Source organism: Cinclus cinclus, chromosome 9 (assembly GCF_963662255.1).
Source record: "Cinclus cinclus chromosome 9, bCinCin1.1, whole genome shotgun sequence".
Lineage (NCBI taxonomy): Eukaryota > Metazoa > Chordata > Aves > Passeriformes > Cinclidae > Cinclus > Cinclus cinclus.
In genome coordinates, this window is record NC_085054.1 from 13,397,536 (window position 1) to 13,423,678 (window position 26,143).

At 57.1% G+C, this 26,143-nt stretch overlaps 1 protein-coding gene across 3 annotated transcripts in view; it reads right to left on the reverse strand.

The window, feature by feature from the left end:
* The window catches only part of ASIC4 (acid sensing ion channel subunit family member 4), a 60,434-nt gene that overhangs the window by 21,067 nt on the left and 13,224 nt on the right, over positions 1-26,143 (reverse strand). For 2 of the 3 annotated variants that reach the window (XM_062498364.1, XM_062498363.1), the window contains exon 1: positions 4,202-4,777. The exons of the other annotated variant lie outside the window; for it this stretch is intronic. In XM_062498364.1, the coding sequence (XP_062354348.1) occupies positions 4,202-4,777 (576 nt within the window). Of the gene's footprint in view, positions 1-4,201; positions 4,778-26,143 lie in introns of those variants that run through there. 3 annotated transcript variants of the gene reach the window in all.

Below are 26,143 nucleotides of genomic sequence, written 5' to 3' on the forward strand. Positions count from 1 at the left end.
TCTCCTGGACACTGACATCACCAGCCCCAGCCCAGCCAGTCCCTGCCAGGCATGGCAGGACACCCATCACAGTCACAGCCATGCCACCCTCCAAAGGACATGATGCTGTGCTGGGACCCATATAGAACTGCCTGGCCCACAAGCTACTCTGAACTCCAGCCAGGGCAGGTTCTGCAGTAACTGGAGCCCATTGAGCAGCTGGGGGGACCCCAGTCCTACACAAGAGTACAGGGAAAATGCAGTGGTTGAATGCCAGGGGCTGAGCAGGCACCAGGCAGGGCAGGGCAGGTGAAAAGCAATCAGTCCATCTCTTTTACCCACTAAAAATAGGCTGAAAATGTGACATTTATTAAGTATGATTCTGGTGGAAAGGTCAGAGAGTCCCCATGTCAGGAACAGTGTGAGAGCCTTGCTGGGAGGAGGCAGAGGAAACTTCCCCTGCCCACCCCTTGAACCAGGATCTCTTGTTTGCATGTGGAATGCAGCTGAGGATGTTGCCCATCTCATCATAGGGCTTTCCCCTCTGGGGTCTGCATGGGGTGCTGGGGAGACCCCTCACACTTCCCACATCCCAGGCAGGCAGGAGGCCTAGCATGGAGAGCTGGGGTTGGTGCCAGCTCCGAGAGGCACTGCCAGCTCTCAGCAACCTCCCTGCTCCCCCCCAGCTTCCAGCCCCGGCACAACTGGCTTCGGCAGCCACACATCACAAACAAAAGGCTTTTGACAACGAATGAGGTTTTGAGAAAGGCACTGGGCTCATGCCTGGCCGCGAGTGGAGGCTCCTGCTGCAGCCACTGCCGACAAACAGGCGGGATGCTGCTGCCAACTGAGGGGGCCCCTCCATGCACTTCTTCCCACAGCCCCCAAACTCCTGCACACCCCATTTGTCTGTACCCCCATCTCCAGTGCACTGACAGAAAGGCTCCCTCTTCCCTCAGTGCCACCTGACATGGCCAGAACTGACCTCGGGTTGTGGCTGTACCAGGGTGCCAGGCAGGGAGGTTGAGGTGAGCACAAACCACCCGCAGCATCTCAGCCCCAGCCCTAGCCCCGTGGGTTCACTTCCCAATCTCCTGTTTTTTAATAGCATGTGAAGAGCACCACTGATTCCTGCACCGGCACCCTCAGCTCTGCAGCTGCACTGGCCCAGCCAGGAGTGCTCCGTGCCCAGCACCCTCACCAAGGCACCCATCGGACAGTGCGCTGGTGGGCACCGGGCAGTGTCCCCAGGCACAGCAGAGCTCAGAGGCTGCAGAGCACGGCGCAGTTCAATGGGGTCAGAAGGGCTCCAGCACGGCCCTCTAGCAGCCAGCACCAGGGGCACATTTGTCAGTGGGGCTGCAGGGAGCCTCGCTGCAGCTCAGGGTTGTCCCTGCCGCTGGGGAGATTTACAGCCCAGCCGGGCTTTATTACATGGAAGATGCTTACGCTGGGGATTTTTTTTTTCCCGATAGTTTCTTAATTTGCTGTCCCATAAAGAATGTGGATTTGTGACGTTGAATAGGGGAAGATCATTTACCACTCACAGCTCTTACTTAAAGGATCCGCACGAGTTATTTATTGTATGAGCCCAGGCTGCAAGCGGCAGTGCAAGGGGACATGCTCCAGCCCTGGTACTGCTCCTGCTCCTGGACAGGCAGTCAATGGCAGCCCCACAGCTTGGCCACTCTCGTGCTGAAAAACTTCCAGCCTCTAGACAAAGTCCACCTCATACCCAGGGAGAAGGAAAGACTCCATCACTCCTGCAAGCATGGCTGCAGGGAAAGCTCCTTCCCTTCTCCAGTATCACTGGTGGACAGCCTCTGCTACAGAGGGTGCTCACTGTGTGCTAGGTGCCCCGGGAGCCCAAGCCATGTGCCCTACTGGGATGTGCTGCTGTCTGGGGGCTCTCCATCACTGCTAGGACATGCCGTGACTCACACACTCTCCCACAGCAGAGCAGGTACAAAAGCTTTCTGAACATGAAGGCTCACATGGGGACCCAGAAATGGGACCAGCAAAGCTTGGAGCTCCCCACCATGTGAGCAGCCTGGGTACTCCTTCACTGGGACGACAGCTACGAGGCAGAGGAGTGCACAAGCCCACACAGCACAGCTGGGACTCAACCCGCCTGCCAAGAAGCCTGTGCCCTGTTTCAGTCATTCCCAGGAGGTACAAGGGACCGATTTGGCTTAGAGAACGGGAGTAGAAGGCTCCAGCTGCAAATGGTGTGATGCTTTGACAGGTCCCACTGCTGCCTGGCAAGGTTTTGGGACATGTTATGCAGCTGAGAGGTGTATCACATCTTCACCTACCCCTCCCCACACCCTCTCTGCAGCTTCTCCTGCCCCAGGTTCACCCCTTTGCTCCAGGCAAGTGAGAGGTGACAGGTACACCCCTTTCTGCTGACAACCCCTGATCCCTCAAAGGCCAGAAATGTTGAGCTTTGGACAGGGTGGGTGGAGACTTTAGGAGCCCTATACTCCCCTTCTTTGGCCATGAGCCCACGGGTCAGCTGGCAATAGCCATTCTCATGCCTGAAACCTGCTCCAGTGCAGGGTGCTGGCACACCAGAGTCCTGCCTGGGCATTCCCAGGGCATACTCGTAAGCAGATCAGGTAAGCAGGCCAGCTGGTTCTGCATGGCCACATGCTGAGAAACTGGGTCCCAGTGGCTGTCCTGGTAGTCACCCTTCACTGCCATGCAGCACAGTGCATGCCACGCACTGTCCTTGCTGTGGGAAGCCTGTACCACTCCATACACCTGAGCTCTGCCCTGCCAACATCAAAGTGCAGCTCAGAACACACCAAATTCCAATGCCATGCTGTGCCACTGCCCAGCACAAGGCTGGGCTCGCTGCCTCCCCCACAAACCAAAGCTGTGCAGGATCCTCCAGGAGGATCCCAGGGCTGAAGTCAGCATGGCCAAGCCACGTGCAGGACTGTCCAGCACCAGAGCTTTCTGCTCCAAACCCTGCTGAACCACACTGCTCCCCGGCAAACTCAAGCAGCTGGTGTAGAGCAGGCACAGAGCCCAGCAAATCCCCAGGAGGAGTGGGGCTGCCCGCCCGCTGTCACCCGCTCCTTCCCACTCCACTGCAGTGCCCCATGTCGCCACCACCCCCCCGCACAAGGCAGCCCCCCCCCAGTCTCTTCCCAGGGACAGCATCACTCTGCACATTTAGCAGGCAGTTTACCGATGGGCACGAAGTGAAACGGAACATGCTGCATCAGCCATTTCCAGCCCCACGGAGCCTCCTGTTTTCCCCAGTATCCTGCATAGCCCATGGCATCACACCCCACTCCCCGGCACTGAGCGGGGTCCGGCTGGCAGCACAGCTTCTGAGAACGCGGGAGCCAGCTGAGCAGTAGCCCCTGGCAGCCGTAGGAGAGAGGCGGCTCATTTCCAGAGTCATTAAGGTCTGAAAAGGGTCCCATCAGGTATTCCGCCCGTTCAGCACATTTATTTTCCCAAACCACAGCGGGGATTTGTGATTTCCAGGCTCAATATTGGTGAGAGCTGTACACTGGCGGCGGTCGGCCAGGGGCTCTCTGCCTGGGCAGACTGGGCGCTGATGGAAGAGGCCCTGCTGCCAGTCCCGGCCAGTGAGTGGGTAGCCCCGGGCAGCCCCGAGCAGCCCCCCACTCGCCCAGCTGTAGCCGTGCCGCCAGAGAGGAGCGACTCGGCATTTGTGCTCGGCATGTGCACACGTGCGTGTGCAATGCCGGCAGTCTCCACATTTACACACATCCCAGTGCTAATCCTGCAAATGCAGGAAGGTTCCCCTATGTGCAAAGGGGTCTCTGCCTGCCCCCCTGCTCCAGCCCCTCTCACTGAGTAAAGCACCCTGCGTCAGGGCACTTTGATCTGAGGGAAGAGCAGGCTGGAGCAGGACTCTATGCCATAGCTTTCCCCCTGGCTGCTGCACACCCACCATGGGGACCACTGAGCCCTGCTGCTCACCCACCGCGGCTCCTGCCCCTGAGCCCCTCAGGCACAGACCTGCTGACATCCCAGTCTTGTGGCGCAGAGCCCTGCTGAGAGCTTCCACGGAGGATCCTTTCCCTCTCTCCATGTGAAACTTGGAGGGAAACTCAAACAGAGATGCAAACTTCAGCAGCCGGAGTGAGCCAGGGAGCCCTGCTCCGGTGCGACGCGGACAGGTGGGTGCCCCCCGTGGTGGTGGGAGCCCCTAGAGAAGCTGAGCCAGGTGTGCACTCACCACAGTGAAATCACGGGACGAGCAGTTCTCGCCGCTGAAGTTGCAGCTCTTGAGCATATCGTCGAGCTGGTGGCCGGTGCGGTTGACAATGTCAGCCATGTCGGGGTCAGGGTAGAGCAGGTCCGTGGCCTTGTGACCATCCCGGTCCTTGGGGGGCAGCCCGGTCATGTTGGCCAAGTGGAAGATGTCAGCATCGGTGAGTGCCGAGTGACGGTAGCGGTTGATGTTGCAGATGGTGATGGCGGGGAAGACCATCTCGCGGATGGCCTCCTCGTCCAGGGCCATGACGTGGGGGTGCTCCAGGTAGAGCAGCGCTGACTTGGCAGCCTGGTAGAGGAAGAAGGCGAGCGAGGCCAGGAAGGCAAATGCCCAGAGGGTCTGGCGCACGCCCAGCCGTCCCGACCGGCAGATGTGTCCCAAGCCGTGCAGCGTGCTGGTGCTGGCGAAGGTGGCCAGATCCCGGGAGCGGGGCCGGGCAGGCTCTTCGATCAGGCTCTCCTTGTCCCCTTCTTCTTTCTCCTTCTGCTTCTCATCGTCTTCAGCAAATTTGATTTTACACACGATCTCAATCGGCATCTGCCCCGTGCAGCTGGTGTGCCCAGCCAGCGAGCTGCCCCCTGGCACAGGCACCGGCCGAGAGCCCGGCCAGGTGCTGGGAGGGGGTTCGGGTCCCCCCCAAGCCCCAGCACGGCACCGGGAGGGCCGAGCCGTCTCGGGAGGGAAGCGCAGCCCCTCTCAGCAGCTCCGAGCCGCCGCTTCCCTCTTGTCTCACTAGTCGATCGTCTCCTTGTGCCTTCGCTTATCAGCACAAATACAGCTGTCAAAAACCCCTCTCTCTCCTCTCCTCTCGTCTCCCTCGCTCTGTCTCTCTCCTCTCCTCTCCTCTCTGGTTAAGACCCCAGCAGATACAGGCAGCATTTAGGCATCATGTGCTAATAAAATCCAGGGAATACTTAATAATTCAAGACATGTCAACATTATTTCATCGTCAAATAAAGAGCAAGCGTCAGAAAAAAGAGGCAGTGTGAAGGGCCCGGCGCCTCCGGGGCAGGGAGCCACGCTGCGCCCGCTCCCCAGCTCCGGCCCCGAAGTGTTGCCGGAGCCACTTGTTTGAATGGCTCGGGAGCTGCCGGAGCCGAGCCGTGCCGAGCGGAACCGAGCCGTGCCGCGCCGTGCGATACCGAATCGTTCGTGCCGTGCCGCGCCGCGCCGTGCCGTGCGATGCCGAGCCGAGCCGTGCCGTGGCGGGCGGGGCACGAAGCCGGTCCCCCGCCGTCGCCGCTGCCGCCGCGCTCTCCGCCCGGCCCCGCCGTGCCCCGCCGGCCCGTGCGCCCCGGGGCAGAGCGCGGCGCGGCTCGGCGGGGGCGGGCAGCCTGCGGGCAGCTCGCCCGGCGGCCCCCTCCTGCTCGCCCGCCTGCGGACTCCTCCTGCCTCGGCGGCTCCCTGGCCGTTAACCGCCTCCCTGCCGCGGCCCGCCGCGACCCACGGCGGCCAGCGCCGAGTCACGGCCGTCCCGGTCCCGGCCCCGGCTGTCCCGGGGAGATCCGGCCGGCGAGACGCCTCCGGAACGGGGCTGAACACGGGGCGCCAAGGGTGCACTTTCCCGTGCCTCCCCCCCGCCCCCGCCGTGCTCCTCGGTGCCCCGGAGCCAGGAGGGCGGCGGTATCGCCTTCCGCGCCCCTTGTCCGCCGCCCCCCTCTCCACTGCGTTCGCTGTGCACCGGGATGGGCTCCTCCGGCTTAATTTCTACCCCCTTCCCTTCTTCTCTCCCTCCCTCGCTGCACCTCATTGTTCCACGGCAGCGCACAAGAAGTGGGGGGCACCGCGGGCAGTGACCAACTCTGCTAGAAAGGCTGAGCCGGGGTAGCCCTCATCCTGTCCTGCCCTGCCGAGCCCTTTGCTTGTCCCGGGGTCTGCTCCCTCTAGGGCACGCTACCGTCGACCCTGCGCACAGCCCCAGGCAGCACCCAGCTCCCGTGCTAGCACTGCCCTGAAGGCAGCGTGACAAGCAGGGTGTCCTCATGCCCCGTCCTGCCTGAGGCACTGGGGCTCTGCTAGCGTGGCTCAGTCATGAGGTGAGGGGTTCAGCCTTGAGACACCAACGACATGACACCTGGGTCTGTCTGTTTCCAATGCACAACACCTCTGCCAGCAAGTTCAGATCTTTGCCAGATTCCTGCCTTGGTTTCACCAGCTGGTGATGGAGGGTTTGCACAGCTAAAAGGGCTGAACCAACCCACTCACTTATAAGTCAAACAACCCGCTGTGACACTGCCTTGTGGCATAGTGGCGGGGGCAACACCAGCTCCCTGTTCCCAGAACAAGCCCAGCACTGGGTCCCTCTGCCCCCGCCCCCCCGGCAGCAGACATGGCTCTGCTGAGAAGGTGCGTGCCTGGCAGGGAATCCAGGGTCTCCGGAGGACAAGTGATGAGACAGCCGCCCATGAGCGCGACAAGAGGCCTCGCCTCTCCTCGGGGACTGCGTCGCAGGTCAGCATGACCTTCACTGTGCTGCCAATGCCAACGACAAAGCTTTCCCCAGTCGTCCGGCAAGCGCACATGCATCTTCAATCTTCCCATCGATCTGTGCATGGCACACATGTTTCTACCTCTGTGTGGGTCAATACAGCATGATAGGCTGCCTCCGGCAAGGAGCACGCACAGCCCCAGCTGCCTGTTTCTCACTGCCCAAGGGATGCAGCATGCACGTGCCAGCCCTGCACCTCCAGCTCAGAAAGACATGGTAGGAGTAGGCTGGGCAGGTGACCTAAGCACTGCTGCCACCACAGGTGCCCCAGCCACATAGCCGCCAGACCCCAGTTGCTTCCACAGGGTCCCCTGGTCCTCTGGGGAATGCTTGGCTCAGCAAGGACCATGGGCAGAAAGGGCCCGATCCTGTGGCAAGGAGTTTCCATGGAGGAAGGGAATGGCCAGCCCTGGGTCTTTGGTCTGCAGAGCTGGATGTGTAGCTCCTGCCTGCACCTCTCAGGTGCTGTGGTGGCGAGGGCCATGAGGGCATGGAGGACCTGCCAGGCAGGTCACCCCATAAGCACAGACCCTGAAGTACAGGGCCAAACTGAGCTGTGTGAGTGTGGGACTAGCTGGAGCTGAGTGTTCTGTGTGCTGAACAGTCATGGTGTGGGAGCAAGACTGTCCCCTGGCTCCCCACAGGACCTTGTCCCCCATACCAAGGGGATCACATACCCCTGCTTTCTCTGGGCATCTTCAACTCCATGATCAACTGCTACCTGGACTGAGGACATGTCTCAGCACCATCCCCACAGCATGATACCCTCCTGTGTGGCCAAAGAGGTAAGTCCTCTCCTGTCTCCTTTCCTGGTTCTCCTCTCCTGTTGTACTCTGTTCCTGCCTGTCCACCCATCAAGGGCAAATGGTTGTTGGGGATTCATCCCCTTGCAGGATTACCCAAGGCTAGAGTGCAGCCAGGACAGGTTGCGATCAAGCTGTGCCCAAGTGAGTGGCACCCATGGGACAAGCCCCATCCCCATCAGCAGCTGCAGGCCTTTTACAAGCCATGAAGGGGGGAGGACTATGGCTTCACAGCCAGGGAGCTCTGGAAGAGAGAGCATGCTGGCAGAGACAGTGGGGTGGAGGTGCAGGGAGTGGGGAAGCAGCATGGCTTGGGAAGCTGGGCAGTAGGGCTTAGGGACTGCTTTCTACTCAGACCAGACAAGCCAGAGAACAAAGCACGAGGCAGGAATGGCTGGTGCTGCCCCTCTGCCGACATGTCTGCAGGTCCCCAAGGTTCCACACCGGAGCCTCTCACCTGTGGCTGAGTGCTTGCACATGGGGGGCATGAGGCCACATGGGGGGACTCTGTGGTGTGTAGCAGGGCTCATCTGCCCCTTCACCTGGCCACATGCAGCTACAGTCTGTTTGCACTCTCATGGTCCCTCATCCAGTCCTTGGAAATTATGTTAACAGTCAGGAGAAGCACAATGCCCTGGACTCTTGTGCTGACTTCACTAGCCACTGTGCAAGCAAACCAACAGGATGGGAGAGCCAGCCAAGGGCTTGCCAGCAGATTGGGAAAGTGGAGTCTCTCCTTCTAACCCCCGTGCCCCCCAGCCAGGAGAATGCTGATCATCAGAGACTTGGCACAGGGTCCATATACTGCATTCAGATGATGGGGGGAGGCTGCGGGTGCCAGGGAAGACAGGACTGGAATTCGAAATGATGTTGACAAATCGGAGAAATGGCCTGAAAACAATCAGATACAATTCAAAAGGACAAGAGCTGGGCTGGGGCAGGAAGCAAATCTGCCCAGCAATCAGAGGGCAAGCGGCTGGAGGGCAGGGCTGCCAAGTGGGCAGAAAGGCAGGACAGAGCCTGACTCAGCGGTGGGCACCAACATCAGCTTGTCTGAGTTTAACACCAAATCCCAGGACAATCCCAGGTGGATAAACAAGGCATGCAGAGGGGTGGAACCCTCAGGCAGGAGGTGTTCTGCAGGTGCAGTTATCTGTGTGAGCAGGAGCTGATTCCAGATGCCCAGCAGCCAGGCAGATGCTTGGAAAAGCAGCTGGAAGTTAGGAGGAAACAGCAGAAACCTCATTCATTGGGATCAAACCTCATACGGGATCTATCAGTTTAATATGGGATGTCTGGCGGCCCTGCAACTGCACTGAACTCAGTGAAAAGGACAACGTTGCTCAGGGCTACGTGAGAAGGAGAATCATTCATGAGGCATCCAAAGTGTTTGCTGGCGGCAAGGCCTTACTGAAAACCCTGTATCTGGTCTGGGACACACATCAAGAAAAATCCAAATTAATTGTAAAGAGTATAGAGGATGGCAGTAACAGGGAGCAGTGATGGAGACCAGCTGGAGACACTGGAGGTTTGGGTGAGAGCAGAGGAGGTTAAGAGGCTGCATCCATGGACCAAATAACTGAGCACAGAAAGAGGGGGCTTTCTACAGCATCAGGGCTCTGACACACCCGCAGAACACAGCAGGAGGTAGGTGAAGTCTACACATGGGAGAAGCTGACCTCACAGTCTGGAGGGATGCTTGGTGAACCTGACCCTGCTGTGGTGCCCTCCAGCACCCACATGGTGATCCTTCCCATCCAAGACACAGTCACTGGCTGTTTCTATTCTTAGCCCAGTCCAGATGAGGGTTTGGTTGTGATTTCACTTTCTTGTCCCCCAGCCAATGGATTGACTCTTCTCCATACCAAGACCCAAACTCCCACTGCACTCCAGCTCACCTGCAGTGAGCTCACCCTCCCAGCCGGCCTGCGGGGCTGTGGCTCCTCAGGCGGAATGCAGGCTACCAGCCCAGGGGACCAAAAGTGACATGTTAGGGGCAGCCCTGGAGAGTGTGGGACATGGGTGACCAGACAATAATAGACCTGGGTGGTCATCAGGCAGCTGTCCAATGGGAGACCTCTATCAGGGAACTCCTACTGGGTACTCTGCTTGGCTAAACTGGCCGGGATATGGATCCAGCTTGCTGAGTGCTTCTACTGCCAGCCCAAGCCCATGAACTGGCTGCTACGTCTTCCTCGCCAGCTCCTCACACTCCAGAGTTGGCGCTGGCCATGGCGCCATGCCCAGAGGGAAGTGGATCTGGGGCAATCATTACTTTTGATCTAATTGAAGAGAACGTGACTGCGGAGCCCAGCTGGCTGCATCACTCAGCTCTGTTTCATGCAAGTTGTATCCTCTGAGACCCTTGCAAACACGTTGGCTTAACAAGAACAGCCTCCTTCCATGGCCTCCCCAGCACGCTGCCGGCGCCTGCCCAGCAGGCCAGGCTCCACAGCAAGGACAGCAAGTGCCTCGGCTGTGGGGAGATGTGGAATGACAACACGTCCACTCCAATTACAGGAGAGCAAGGCTGGCGACAGTGTGATGAGCATGCCAGGCATCACTGCTGGCTATGGAGCTGACTGGGGGGGGGGGGGGGGGGGGGCACAAGAGCAGTAATGCAGCCTGAACCCCTCTGCACCATCCTCCTGCACCCACTGGGAGTGGTGGGGCTGGGAATGGTGGGAGGGTAGCAGTGGACCCATTGATTTGAGCACTGCTACCAGCTGCATCATGCTGGGATAGGGAACATGGCAGCTCCAGTACGGCAGACCAGCCTCACTGGTGGTTTGGTCCCCAGTTTGGCCCACTGTGACAGATGAAAAGTCTGCCAGGGCCACCAGACACATGGGAGATGCAGCACCCCATTAACGCACTGACCCTATTTACGTAAACTACCCCCATTAAACACGATACCTTACTAAGTGCTTTACCCCAATTAAGTCCAATACCTTAATTAATGCAACACCCCAATTAAAGACAACACTCCCATTCAATTTATTCCTTCATTAAGCGCAAAACCTCAATTACAAAGTCTCTTTTGTAAGCTGTGTGCATGAGCTCGCACAAGGTGCCCTGGACACCTTTTGCTGCTGCCAAGAAAACAACACTGAGTTTATGTAGCTTCTGAGGTCCTTTAAAAAGAGTGGGTTTCAGTCAGATCTGGGTGTAGGAGCATCTGTTTGATGACTGAGAGGACAATGCCTGGATCAGAGCTGGGTTAGATCCCATGTACATTCAATGGGATAATGGGTCCAATGCCTGCCTGATCATGAGAGAAAAGGGTTTGTGCTGAGCCCAGGCTGATTCCATGGTATTTAACCATGGTGAGCAGTGATATCTCACTCGTCACCCTCCTGAATTCCTCTTCCCAGAAATGCTCACCCAGCCAGCTCTTGCCCCTGTGCCCAGGAAGAGGCAGCAGGCAGTGGACACTGTGGGGTTCCCACCCGAGTGCAGCAGTCCATGCTTCTGGTCTCCATCTGAGACACCCCGCATGCCATGGTCCTCCACTGCCCTGGCTCTGCCAGGCTGAAAGCCAGCACTCCCTGTCCATGTTCTACTCTGACCTTATCAGTACAAACCACCCCCAAACTGAGCCAACCACTGGATCGCACTGCACAAACATTCTCACAGAGAGAAAACAAATCTAAAAGCCTCCCAAATCCATGCAGAGCAGCAAAACAGAGTCTCCTCCCCAGGTGAATGCCCAGACATGTCAGCACAGAGGGTGTTCAGCAACCCCAGGAGGATGCTCAACCCAGCACCCATCTCCTGACTCCGGATCTGGCAATGCTGTCTGGCCCGTGACCAGCAGGAGATCAGGCTCGGCTGACGCTGCCCTCCAATCCTACGTGGGAGGAGTGGAGGAAATGGCCTCACCTCCCCCAGAGCATCCCCCATGGCTGGAAAGGCTGTCGCAGATGTGACCAGGGAGCTGCTGCATGACAGCAGGAGCCCTGGCTTTGTGCATGGGCAATGGGATGTGCACAGTCCCCCCTGCCCTCAGCACTGTTAGGAAGGGGAAGACACCCTGGGAGCCATCTCTGCAGCAAGCAGAGACAGTAATTTGGTTTTATAGCCTTTTATTGCTGCAGCTGGTTGGTCCTCCCTTCTCCCTGCCATCTTGAGGAGGGCATCCAGGCAGGCTGGCACATGGCCACACTGTGATGAGCTGCTTGGGAGTTGTGCACCTTCCTGGGGTGCCACTGGGCTTCCACTGCTGGCAAGGACACCAGCATGGCAGAGAAACAGGCTCAGCACCTTGCTGGGACAGTCCCCAGCACTATTTCCCTCACAGTCCCTCTGTCCACAGCCTGAGACCTCCTTCCTCCACCACTTGTCACCTGCCTGGTGGTTTATAAAATTTTAAAGTTAATCTTGTAATAAACTCCAATAATTATATTGCAGCTGCACCGGGGCATCCTGGGATGAATACATTATGGGAGCTGCAGCAGTTGGGCAGAGAGGGCATCACTTGGAGATGCTCCAGCCAGTGCAGCCAGAGATGGACAAGCTTCCAGCACCCAGTCCTACTGTGAGTGGGACAAGCCCTTGCTTAACTCCCTCCCAAGCGACAGCTGAGCAAAGGTGACTGAAGGGCTGGCAGCTCACCACAGCCACAGTCCTCCCTGATCATAAGGCAGGCCAGGAGACCCTCAGGGGAAAGGATTTGGGAGGAGCTTGAGCTCCTAAGGTAGCCTACCATCAGTTTCTGATTTATGGGCAGGGGATGCTTGGATGGATGAACTGGACTGGGCCTGGAGGGCCACCCTGCAGCCAGCTGTGTGTGGTGTCAACAGCATTGGGCCCCATGCTTGGGTGAACCCCAGCCACAACATGCAGCCCCCAAGCACCAGCTGGGTGTCCCTGTCCTGCCTCGATATCACCGGCCCTGGCACACCCCCATCAGGGCTGGCATGCTGGCATGAACAGCTGCAGGCGAGAGTAGCGCTGCTGCTGAACACAGCTGGCACAGCTGGAATAACATCTCACAGCCAAGGGGACATGCCAAGAGCTGTGCCACACTGGAGAGACAGTGTACAGAAGGACGTAGCCTTGTTGTGGTGTGCAGGGAGGATGAAAACCCCATCCCACCCCAAACAGCCCTGACCCTGCACCAGGAAGAAGGTCTCTTGTGCACTGGCATGAGAGTGGAAGGGTGATGAATGCTGCAGGGCTGAAGGACAACTCAGCAGTGTGGGGAAGTCCAACATCAGGTTCTTCATACACCTCTGGAGAAATGCAGCCTGCAAGTAGCCCCAGTGCCGGGTACAGGAAAATGCTGGCACTCCAGGAGCACCCACAGTGGGCAGCAGGGCTGGTACCCACACACCCCACTCCTCCATCACATCTCCGGCCCAGAGGGATGAGAGAAGCTGGATAGGAGTGTGCCCACCCAGCAGAGCATGTGGATCTGCCCTGAGAGGCATCATTCAAGTGCTCCCTCACACTCAGCTGTGGCTGCAGGCCCCATCCTGCCCTGACCCCTGCAGTCATTGGCACCCAGTGCTGGGCCAACCACCCTGTGGTTCCCTGTGGCCCTGGACTGCTCCTCCTGTCCCATCTGCAGTACTTCACCAAGGCACCTCCTGCTTCCCATTTGCCTTTCCTAAAAACAACAGAGTAATAAACTGCCAGCAGAGCTGCCTCAGCACAGCAATAGGGCTGAGGTTTTAAATGCACCCAAGTCAGGAGGCTGGGAGTTATGGCTCCCCAGACAGCCATAGCTCAGCTGCATGGTGCCCATGACGGTCCTGCGCGTGCACAGCCCTGCGCCACAAGCAAGGGGCAGAGTTGGTGTTACCATGGGAACCATCGCTCCCCATTTTCCAACATTTGTGTGATTAAAACCTCAACTTTAATGCCATAGCTCCACTGATGGCATATATGGTTGGGGCAACCTGCCTGCCCTCCCTAGGCTGATGGGCAAAGGGACTGGGAGCCTAGGACTACCCCTACCCCTTCATGGGTGGTGGAGATGTGGTGGAGAGATTGGGTCTGCAAGGTGAGTGGGAGGTTGGAGATAGTCACTGGGAAGGGGATCCTGGAGTGAGCACACCATAGGCACAGCACACATCTGGCCACTGAACACGCTGCATGGGCCCCTACATTGGCCATGAGTGCTGATGGCGAGGCAACTGCCCACCTGGCTGTAGAGCACATGGTAAATACGGAACACGCACTGTGCCAGTGATTGAGGAATTGATGCCTTCAACAGCCTCTGTGCTCCAAACACCAGGCATGCTGCTGGCACCAAGTGCATGCATGTTGGTCCTCATCTGCAGCATACCTCAAATAGGGAAAACACCTGACTGCCGAGCATTCTGGAAATGTTGACCCCAAAGGTGAGCTGGGCCATTGCAAACATGTCACCATCAGGCACCATAAGCTAGCTGCCTGCAAACTGGCAGCTGATGCTGGGCTCAGAGGCCACCACTGGGTCCACATGTGCCACAGACACTGAAAACTGCACTGTGAACATAGGATACATGATGGACTGTGTGCAATGGAGCGAGCCTGAACAGGCTGGTGGCACTGCTAATGCTAGAGCTGGTGCTAGCAGTGCACACAGACTGTGCAACTGCTCCAAAGCGGGCCAATATCCAGCACCAAGCACAGGCTGGAATAGCAGGAACAAAACTAACATTGTGCAGCAAGCTCTGTAAATGGCAAAAGCATCAGGAACCTTGGGATGACCACATCATGGGCTGCACTTACAGAGCACACTGTGAGTGAGCAGTACACTGGGCACTGGGGCAGGATGCAGGGAAAGCACTCACACCTGCGGGAGCAAGTGGGAGTACACAGGCAGTGGGAGCATGCTGTGGGCATCAAGGCTGAGCCCACTGCGGGCACTGCACATGCACTGGTGCTGGGCACCAACCACAGTGCCAGCAGTCTGCTGTGAACACTCATCACACCACAGGAATCAAACCAAGCACACCGCGGAGCAGGTGCAAGCATGGGCTACACCTCAAATGCCAAATTGAACAGACGCAGGACACACCTTGAATGGAGAGATTGCTGAGCGCTTGGCAAACATGAAACCACAGCTGACACCAGATACTGGAGGTGCTGCAAACTTCATCAGCGGTGGGGTGCACACTGAGCACACTGTGTATGCCAAGCGCTGCTGACACTGAGTGTAAGGGCTGTGTAAATAACAATGATGCCACAGGTATTAAGTGCTGAACACTCTGCAATTATCAAGCAAACTGTGGGCATCAAGCACTGCACACACCATGACTGCAAACACACTGCAGGCACCAATTTGACAAATACACTCCTGATAACAAGCACGTGGCTGGTGCTGAGTGCACTGAAAAGAGCAGAGCGTGAGAGCGTGGGTACAGAGTGCCACGGGCTATTGCATACACCAAATCTGGTGCAGGCACTGGGAATGCTGCACACATCAGCTTGGGCATTGTGTGCATTGCAAATACCCAATATAGCATGGGCACTGAGTGCCAACCAAATCCTTCACTAGTTCCAAGCTATGTGCTGTGCTATAAGAAATGTGCCAAGTCACCACGCTCTAAATGCATCGCAAACACCAAGAGGATGCAGACACCACACAGTCTCATGCTGACCATAGAGAACTGGTCATGCTGCAGCAAACCTTCTTCTTGTGCCAGCCTCAAAACCTACTGAGAAGAGCAGCTTCTCCAGGTGCTGCAAATACCAAAGTTGGTGGCATCTGGTGCTGACACACCATGTCACAACCCCACTCCAGGTGGGCACCAGTAACTACAGTGAAGTCAGCTCATCCTGGAGGCTGCCAGCCCTGTGGTTCTCCCGCACCAGGGTGTGTGGAGTCCTGCCTGTCTCTTGGGGAGCGACAGCCATGCAGTAGTGCCAACAGTGTGGCGTGTGCCGGTGTGCTCAGGGCCTGTTATTTCATTTTCACTTGTCCCATCCCATTAGCACAGCTGTCTGCCACCAGAGAAGGGAAAATTGATGCTAAACGGGATATCAATTTATCATGGAGTGTGTCACCCGCCGCACGGCTCTGCCAGCCGAGCAGCAGAGACGCGCTGCACCAGCCAAGCAGCACCTGTAATTAACAGCTCGTCAGCCTCCCCCACACGCTGCAGCCTGGGCACCAGCTGGCGGGTGTGTTACGGGGAATCCCAGCTGCGGTGCCACCCTCCACCCCTGGCTGGGACCCCAGCATGACTCCTCAGGGCCATGTGTGCCCACCTCCCAGCCAGGGACAGAGGCAGGGAGCAGGTTGCATGGGGGTGTGCCCGGGATGCCAGCCTGAGGGATGGCTTAGAGAACCAGTTTAGAGAAAGAGGTTTGCTCCCTGCCCCAGCCCTACCTCAGCCATTTTCACTCCTGTCCTGATCCTTCACTACTGAGGTGTCCCAGCACGAGCAGAGCTGTAACTCATGTGGAGACAGTGCCCAGTGAGTAACGAGCCGGGAGCCCAGTTCCTGGGCATGAGTTACAGCCGCTGTCTGCACTCAGTGAGACATCAATCCCATCGGGTGGCGGGGACAGAAATGTAGAGTTCAGTGTGCCGGGAAGGGGCCGCAGGATGGGCCATCAATCCCGGGCAGGAGGGTGTGATGCCAGCACAGGCAAGACTGGAGGACACTCAATGAAATAGCCCCTGCCCACATGCCCATGTTTACCCCCAGTCTCCCTGGTACCCCCAGCCCCAGGAGAATGCAGGCTGTTGTGCCCAGTCCACACTGCCCAGCTGAGGGGCCACAGCAGGAGGGATGGGCCAGATGTGGCTTCCCCCAGCCCTGGGGATGCTAGTGGCCATACTGTGGGAACAGAAAGGACAGAAGGGCCCACGGGGACAGCCTAGTACAGCGCCAGGAATGGGATCCCAGCCTGGCGCCAGAAAAATCTCTGTGTGTTTGTGCATGAGCAAACTCTCCATCCTTGCTACTCCAGGCTGCTCAGCTGTGCTCCCACCTCCCCTCAATGCCCCTGCCATACAGGGGTGCTGCAATCACACAGCCCCATCCCCACTGGGGATGGCAGGAGCAGGACTGAATCCCACCCAGCCTCAGCTGGGCACTACCACCCCTGCCCTGTGTCCGTGTGCTCAAGTGGTGCAGCAGTGGTGGTGGCGGTGGCAGTGGCATGGCAGGAGGGAGAGGTGAGCACGGCAGCCAGCTGAGCTGAGGCTGTTTGTGGCTTTGATGTTAAACACCCAGAGATGAAATGTGTGGCCTGGGGCTGGGTCCCTTGCAGCCAGCCGCTGGCCAGCCTCTGGCTGCGGAGCCGTGCCAGCGCTGGGGCCGATAATTGGATGCATGTTTCTTCCAATGAGTTTGTATCATTTTTATGTAAATTTGACATTTTCCTGATGTTCTGTAATGTGCACAAAGCAAGTGCCGCTCCTGCCATCGGCAAAGCCTATTTCCTTCCTGTCTGAAGTGCTGTGTTGATTTAAGGGCCTGCTAATACGCACAGCCGGACACCCCCCGTGCACACACACGTGCTCACACGTGGCTCGCTGGCTCCGATCTCTCTCCACCAGTCTCATGTGCTGCTCCCAAGAACCTTACCCCATGTCCTGCACGGGGATAGCATGGAGCTGGGCTCCCCAGGAGCCTTCTTTATCCATCTCATGTGACACTACATGATGCAGCTTGGCTTTTCGGCTCATCCCGATGCTTCCTGGATCCTGATCCTTCCCCCATGCCCCGTGAGGAAGGAATGCTGCTAGGAGTCCCTCAGGGCTCGTTCATCTCCTACTGGAAGGCGGGAGGAGTTCAGAGCCCAGGAGCCAGAGCAGGAGGAAAGGAAACAGTGATTAAAAGGCCCCTTTCTGGCAGCTGCCAATTAAGCGATTTCAGGGGATCACGTACTGGGAGCTTTGGACATTGCTGCTTGGAGGCTGCTAGACGGGCTTAGGTGCATCTGCCCAGGCATGCCGTGGCACTTCTGGGCAGGGCTCCACATGTCCTGGTCACAGATCACCTGCCTACGGGCAGCAGCTGTGGCACGGGGGTGCCTTCCTTGGGGTGAGGGCACCCCTGCTCCCACGCCCCTGGTTTCTCATGCCGCACAATTTTTCCTGGGCTCTGTCTGTGGCGCAGGCGAGTGGGTTTCAAAGGCAGCGCTGCTATTTAAAGCCCTTATTGTTCGTGTCCTTGACACCGACAGCTACATCCTGCTGTCGTTCGATGTGAGCGCATCCTGGCCCGGCCAGCCAGAGGAAGGCAGCTAATGAAGAGCAAGTGCAAAGACGCCTCTTCTTTGTCCTGTTCACAAAGCAGCTTCCCAAACATTCTCCCTCCGCCCTTCACTGAGCAGCTATTTATAGTTCCCCTTCCCTAGGGCATGCTGGGAGTTTCCTCCAGACAGTGATGCTCCGGAATCCCTTCAATGGTCCACAGAGATGAAAGCTTTGTGACCCCTCAGCCCTGAGAGCTGATAGTAAATCCCATCCCACCCTTGCACGCTCCCCTTTCAGGGGCAGCCATGAGGACAGCTGGGTCAGCCCGGGCCAGAGAGAGAGAGTGGGATTCCCACAGGGTCATCTCCCTACCCAGCCCTGGCAGCCAGTGGTCCTGGGGGACCTTCTCCATCTGGGCAGCATAGCTGCCTCTCTCCTCTTCATTCCCATAGGCAAGCATACATCTGCTGCCGCTGCTCCCCTGCCTGCCTCAGGCACAGGGCTGTGCAGCTGTGGGACACAGTGGAGGGCTGAGTGAACCCTCCATGCCCAGGGCAGCCTGTCTCCTGGCCCCCCATCACAGCGGGTATCTGCTGTACCCCCGTGCCAGGTGCTGCTCTCTCCAGTGAGAGGCTTTGACAGGAAATTAAAGATTAATGTTCCCCGCGGCACCTGTGCCAGCAGCGCCCACGGTGCTGAGGACGTGCCCAGCATGGCAACCTGGGGAGCGGGAGTGTGGTGTGCGGGCAGGGGTGCCTGGGGCATTTGACCAAAGAGCAGAGGGGCTTTGCAGGGGGCAGAGGTGGGATGAGGAGGGAAAAGATGTATCCCCCGTAACCTGTCCCTGCATTGGGCATGCAGAGCCAGGCAGAGAAATGCCCCTCTGCAGGCAGGGCAGCATAGGGGTTGAAGGGGCTAGAGAGACAGGTGTAGAGGATCACTTGTCTGGAAGTTCTTTGCAGAGCCCTCAGCCCCTTCCCTATTTACTTCAGGGTTGGGAGCCACCAGTCCCTCGAGGGGACACCTCAGGCCAGGCCAGGGGATCCAGCATGTGGCTAACTTGCCACCTGGCAGAGTGAGCTGGGCTATGCAGCTGAGCAGGCAGCACGATGCCAGGAGTATTTCCTCCCTCCCACTGGGAGGGGATTAAGCTCAGCCAAGCTCTGACTGGCAGTGGCCATGCCCACACAGCTGCATGTGTGACTGCAGCTGCCTCCTCCACTCCCAGTGCAGCCAGGTATTGCATCCTGCTGCACCCAGTGCCTGCTCCTGGGGCACACCCACCCTGCTCCCAGGACACAGGCCTGTGCCAGATCCCATTGCACCCTGTACCAACTCCCACAGGTGCATACTGAGGCCCACGAGGGTGGGGGCACCTCTTCCCCCATTGCTTCCCCTGGACATGCACCCACCATGACCATGGGCCCCTCCCCACCAACACCGGGCACCTTGGTGTGCAGGGCTATGGTTTTGTGAAATATGGCCCCTATAAATCCCGTCGTGTGCGTGCCATAATTCTCAATATATTTTCAAATATAGTTCAATTATTTTTCCCATATATCATGGGGAAATTGCATTGGCGAGTGGCGGCACTAAGCAGGGAGCGCGTGGCGGGGCGGCATTAATAGGATTGTGCATGGTATTATGCATGAGGTCGTTCAGGACACAGTGGGGAACCTCCCGTGCTCTAGAGAGACGGGAAGGAATAAATCAGGCTATTAGCCCAGCACCTTGCTCAGGTCTGCAGGGGATTAATCTCTACAGCGTGTAGAGATCCCAGCTGGGCTGTCTCCCTTGGAAGTCTCCCTGGGCTGTTCTCGGAAGCTCTGTCCCACTCTCTGCCCATGTCTGCCCAAAGCACCAGGGAGCAGAGGCAATGCTGAACATACCAGAGTCACCAAAGTGGATGTGACATGTCTCTGGGAAGGGGTTTACCGTGACTGCATGCAGGGCAGTTGCTGGACTGTGTAGAGACTGGTGTGACACTGTGGGAAAACCCTGGGTTATCTTGGGACTTCTCTGGAAAAGCCTCATCCTTGGCTTGAGCTTGCAGCTTTGTTCCAGCCCTGTGTGAGGCCCTAACAGCTTCGTGCCCCACACTGCAGGTGGGTAGCATGGGGTACCCTGCTGTATCTTGCCATAAGACAGCATCTCAGCCAGCAGTACCTGGAGAGCAACCACAGCCTTCAGGACAGGCACATATAATCAGCCGGGACAGTCACATTTCCTTCAGTTCTCCATGAATATTTATGCAATTTGTGCAGAGCTGCTGGAGCTGATCTATTGAGCCAGAGGGGAGATGGCAGCCTGGGCCCCCAGCTTCCCCTGAGTCCCAAGGGAGCTCCCTGGGGCAGGTCCCTTTTGGCTGTGCTGCTGTACACACCTCCAGGACACCACTGCAAGCAGTGAGATGGGAAGTGAGAAGGTCCTGGGAGAGGTGACCTTGGGAATAGATGTAAGTGGGGCTGGACACTGCTGTGCTGGCTTTGCAGAGGGAACATCTGAACTAGCCACTAACCCCATGAACAGCACCAAGAGCAGGTCCTGGAAAGTGGGCTTGTGGACTACTCACCTCCTGCCTGTTCACCTGGGAAAGCCTGGAAGCATTAGCACCACATGAGCTGCTGCCAGCTAAGAGAGGGGGGCCCATCACGCAAGCAGCAGGAGGACTTGGCTGTATCTGTCCAAGGTGTCTCTATGTGAAGGCAACTGGAATTACTACAGAGGTCAGGCATCCAGGCTGCCTCTACTCTGGCAGCACACAGAATATTCATTCCCGCACATAGGGCTTAGCCCACTAAGCAATGAAGAGGTTCCTGGTGCTTGGCAGATGCCACCCTGGCTGGGTCTTTGGGAGTGTCTGGCCCTGCAGTAGGTGCCCCATAGCAGGCAGGGAGGTGAAGGATCTGCAGGACCAGGGCTTGGGTGCTCTCTGGCAAACATGGAGCTGGCAGTGCCAGAGCAAGCAGCGAGTGCAGGTGAGGTTTACAGTAAAGGGAAAAACAAATTATTAATCATGAGAGCAGCCCCAGCCGGGCTGTCAGGACCGCATGGGCTCATGAATATTCAGCATCGGGCTGAGCACTAAATCTCATTTAAATGTCAGGGACCATTAAGCAGACAGTGAGGGGGCTGGGATGGCAGCTCCCCACTCTGTGCCAAGCCCCACATAAGAGAGGGGCTGGGATTGGGGTGCTGTCAGCCCGCTGGCATTGCTGGGCTGGGGCCACACTACTGCTCTGTGTGTCCTTAGTCCAGCACATGTGTGCTTCTTGGGGGTGTCTGAGAGACCCTGACACCTCTGCCAGCCCCGAATATCTTCTGATTTCTGATGTCAGGGAGGTGCGAGCAGCACACTCAGGACTCTGAACACTTGAAATTCCCCTTTGGAGCCCATTCTTTGTCAGTGCCGGGCACCATCCCTCTCAAGCCACCTGCCATCCATACTTAGGGTGGTTGGGGGCTCCCAGTGTCACCCGCAGCAGTGGCAATGGCAGGAGGCAGCAGCAGGCAGCAGGAAGGAGCAAGCACGCTTGGGCACTGCCTCCCTGTGCTGGCACTCACACTCTCTTCAGCTCAGCAGGGGCCTGGCAATTACACGGATACATTTAAGCTCTTAATCCTACTGAAGATTATTCCAAGGTCGGGGCACTAGACAGGTCCCCATGCACTGCCAGGCTGTGATGCATCCCTGCTGCCATCTGCCGGGATAGCCCAGCTGAGGGGATGATGGCACCCTGGAGCACAGTGGCTCTTCGCATGCCTGGCCCACCAGCATCTCTCCATCCATGGAATTGGTCACAGTCTTGAACCTGCTGGTGTCTCCTGAGGGCTGGAGGCTGATATGGATGACCCTGCTTGCAGGCTCTCCCAGGTACCAGGTGCCAGTCACTGGTACCTCCCCCGGCTCTCCAACCTCCCAGCTCCATCAGCTCCCTGATTTTGTCTCACGGTGCTCCATGGGAAGCATGGCTGGCCTGAAGAAATCTCTCCAGCAGGGCACAGGAAACATCTTGGACTTGTCATTAATGTGGCTGGGCATCCAGAGCTGGGCATACAGTATTACCATCAGGGTAATACGGAAGCTGAGAGCTGCAGAACAGTGCCTTAGCCTGGGTCTGAAGAACCTTGGCAAGCAAGGAGATGGCTCACAAGTTCTAAAATTTTATAATTGCTGGCACTGGCAGGTGATGGTCTAAGAGAAACAAGTGGCTTGAAGATGATGCAAACCAACCTGGGAGCAGATCTGAAGCCCACTGCAGAGTGGGACCATTGACAGCAGCAGCTCATCCCCTGGGCCATTGCTGGGATCTCCCCCAGACCCCTCCAGATGAGCAGGTATGCTTTATGGGGTCATTGCCCTAGCCCAAGGTGGGTAGTGTGATTATAATCAAAAGGAAGGAAGGTGCCCAAGACAGGGAATAGGTACTCAGCCTGGACAGTAGCACATGGGATTCCCCCTCCTGCTGTCTGCATTGCTCATTGGAAATCAGCACCCACTCCTCAGCATGGCCTTGGTGCTGCCCTGCCCGCTGCTGACAGCTGATGGAGCCCTGCAGGACCTGGCATTTCCTCCCTGGGAAGATGTGTAAATGCTGCAATCCATCACTGTCCCATCTCCTACGGCAGGCCAGATGGCTGAGGACGGGGCTCTGGGTTGGGGTGTGGTGTCTGGCATTACCAGCTGGAGACAGTGGGACTGCTTGGGGCCAGTACCAGGAGACAGGGAGAAGATGGTGCACACTGCATGTTTGGGTGCTGTGTGTGACCACACTGAACCATTTGGATCCACAACTGACATCAGGCTCACCCTGCTGGGCAGGAGCAGGGCCCAGAGCAGCATTTTGTCTGATCTTCACCTCCAGAATCCCAGAAACCCCTCAGCAAGATGCTTCTCCATCTTGGCACTCACCTGCTGCAGAGTGTGCTGGTGAGCAGCACTGGTTGCCCTGCTCTCCTCTCCCAGCAGTGCACCCATCCCAAATACCACACACAGACACAGCTGCCTGCACTGCCTGGCACTGCACACTGCACCTCCTCCTCTCACACCTGCAGCCCCGTGGAGCTGCCTGTGCCCCAAATCCCTGTATCTCCTCCTATTACTGGTTGGGGAGGTAAAAGAAAATATTAATGATTATTAGGAAGAGCTAAAGCAGAATTGCAAATGTTATTTCTCTGGTAGATGGATGATAGCAGGATGCATGATAGATAGCTGGATGGATGGATCTCTTTCCCTCCAAGCTGTAACCCCCTTCCAATCGCTCCCTCTGGAGCGCTGCTGTCACCTTGTCTCTGCTCAGAAGGGCTTTTACTGGCTCACTGGGGGATGCACGAGAACAGGTTATTAATACATGGAGAGGGGGATGGAATCCATTTGACTTGAAAATAGCTGAGAAACTGAACGGCACTTCTAAAATCTGCTTTTAATCAGAAGGAAAAGAAGAGAAGTTTGAACAATTAGGGAGTAATGAAGAGCTTTGAAAAAAAAAAAAGGTCTCTGAAGATTAGCTAAGATTTTTACAGCACTTCAAGCATTTAAAGAGCTATGCTGGTATTGAGCAAAACGATGCAAATATTCCCTGTGAAAATCAGAGGTGGTGGGATTGATGGTGAGTGCCAGAGCCTGGATGTCCACAGGCAGGCACAGCACCCGTTTGCTGTAAGCAGAGATGCTGTGCAAGGCAGGCCAGCAGATGACAGCAGCAGGGATCAGCTGTGCCACTGCCCGTGAGAGGTAATGGGAGTGTGGCCATGAGGGAGCCTCAGCTTGGCCATGGATGGAGAGCCATGGTGGAATCTCAAGCAGAAGTGCAGCCACCTTAGCAAGGCTGGACCCATCCCTTTCACTCTAAGACTTTGGCAAGAGAAGGAAGGGAGATCCCCTATGGGTTTGGCTTCTGTGGGTCCAAGGATGCCCAGATCATGAGCAGGGACTGCTGACAGCACATCCCTGAAGGAGACCACATGGAAAAGCTTCCTCAGGTGCTCCCTGAGGCTCAGAGAGAGGATGGACAGCCGTGACACTGGCATCTCCTGCCCTGAGCCAAGCCCTGGCCTCCACCACGCGGGGAAGCCGCCAGCCAACTATTTCGTCCGTCCGTCCGTCCCAGCCAAGCTGGCGGCTGCTCCTTCCCAGTACCTGCCAAGGGCCCGTCACCAGGAGGTGAGTGCGGGGGCTGCACAGCCGTGCACAGCAGCAGCTGGGTAATTTTCATGCTAAGTGAAAAGTAAAGTGCACAGACTCTTTATTAGAGCGAGCACGGTGCGGGGAACAATGAAGGCAGTGATGATCGTTAACTTTCTAATCGGAGGAGAAAAGTCCTCAATGCAATTTTTATGGTAATAACATCGACACTAAAGATAATTGCTCCCCGCGTCGCGCTTAGCGCCAGGAAACTGTTTGGGAAAAAAACATTAATTTGCAGGAACTGAGCCAAAGTTTCCTTAAGGCAGCTGTTCTCTGTGCCACCCTGTCCCCAGCCCATGCCGACACTGGCCTCTGGCCGACCCCTTGCCCTTCCACCTCTGCCCGCGGTGACACTGCTCACCCTTGTGCCAGCCAGGCTGGGTTTGCACCATGCTGGTGCTTTCACAACGTCGGTTCCTGGGGCTCAGCTCAGCAGGAAATGCTGGAGACAGTGCAGCCCACCTCTGCGGTGGTGGAAGAGGGCCAGAAACATTTTGGGTGATGTGATAGAGCAGCTCTCATGCTGCAGTAAAGGGGACGGGCAGGGCTGCCCCATGTGCCAGGACCACCGTGAGCAGGGAGAATGGGAGCTCGCGCTCCCTGGGGAATAATAAGCACAGGAGAAATTACAGCCAGGTGACATTTTAACGAGCTGGCGTCCTCTGTGGCATTAATATTCCAGGGGCTGCAATTCCCTCGTGGGTGTTTGAGAAATGAAAAAAAATCCCAGCCCAGTAAAATCAAATAAATAAATCTCTGCCTAAGCGTGGCGTCTCCCCCGCCCCCGGCACGGAGCGGGTGGCACGCGGTGTGATTTCCCCTGTGATCCCCTGCCGCCGAGCAAGCAATCGTCTCATCTTTGAGCGTGGCGGCAGGATGATTTATCCTGGCTCCCGGCACCCCGGCTGGGGCGAGAGCACGGGGCCGGGGATGATGCATTGGGCAGGAGCAGAGGTGGCAGCGGGGGGAAGGCAGGAGAGCAGGGTGCGCACACAGGCCACCACTCAATTCTAAATTAATTTTAATATTTGACAAATCAAATCTACTTAGGTGAGCCACAGGCCATGCAAAGGAGATTTATGAGGCTTTGGGGCTGTCGGCTGCACGTGTAGCCCTTATTCACCACTGCCTGATGGGGTTCCAGCACTCACAGCATCACTAACTCCCCCCTCCTTAGTAGCAGGGATGCAGACAGTGAAGCAGCGTTACAGTGGCAAGAAAAATGCCCCAGAATCTAAGTCCTAGCTTATTAGGCTGGCAAGAGTGACAGACCTTTTGCCAGCTCTAAGCACACTGGCAGAGCTGCCAGCCAGGGCACAGTCCTGGCTATAGCTGGATGTGGTACCTGATGCCCAGGATGTCTCTGGGAACTCCATCGGAGCTAGAGAAGAGCAGCCAGCTCCAGCCTACTGGGGATGATGCTGGAGCAGTTTCCCATGGGTTGGGGGGATTATGGGCCTGTGGAGAGAAGAGCCATGCGGGGAGCAGGTGGTGCTGTGCAGGGTGTGCAGAGCCATTCGCCTGCAGGACCATTTCAGTCAGTCTCAGCTCCATCAGGCCCACAGATTCATGGGCCCTAGGAGGTGACAGGAAACCTAATAGGTTTTAAGACAGCAACATGCCCTGAATCTGCAAGGTGCCTGAGCAGGCAAGGCAGGGAATCCAAAATATTTACAGCCTCAAGGGACTGCGGAGTAGTGAAGGCAGGCCGGGCTGCCTGGGATGAGATTTCCATGCTGGGGACAGACTGCTGCCATCCCTAAAATGCTATTGGAAATCCCTCTCTCAGCATGGACATCCTTCCAGCAGCTCTGCAGAACAGGCAGGGGAGACTCAGGGAAGCCCACTGCCCCTGAGCTGAACCTACTCCTGTGGCAAAGCCCCCTGCCCCTGAGCTGAGCCCACTCCTGTGGCAAAGCCCCAGCATGGGGACTCCTCTGGATTGCAGAGGTCTTTCACAGTAATGCCAGAGAGGGGTCTTTAGTGCTTTCTGTTCCAGTGCCCCTCACACCCGCTCATACCTGCTCACACCTGCCTGTGGGTGACTACCAGCCTGTACTTGTTTCTTCTTGCCAATTACTTTACTTGGCACAGTCAGGCAGCCATGCCCCAGTGCCCAGGCAGGGAGACCAGGGCTGCCCTCCACCAGCCCTTTCCTGCAGGAGTCTATTACAGAGATGCAGCACTGGGCTTTGTGCTGCAGACCAGCTCCATGTTTGGCTGCAGCCTCAAACTGGAATATCTCGAGGGACCTACAGCATATCCCTGTACTGAGGGACAT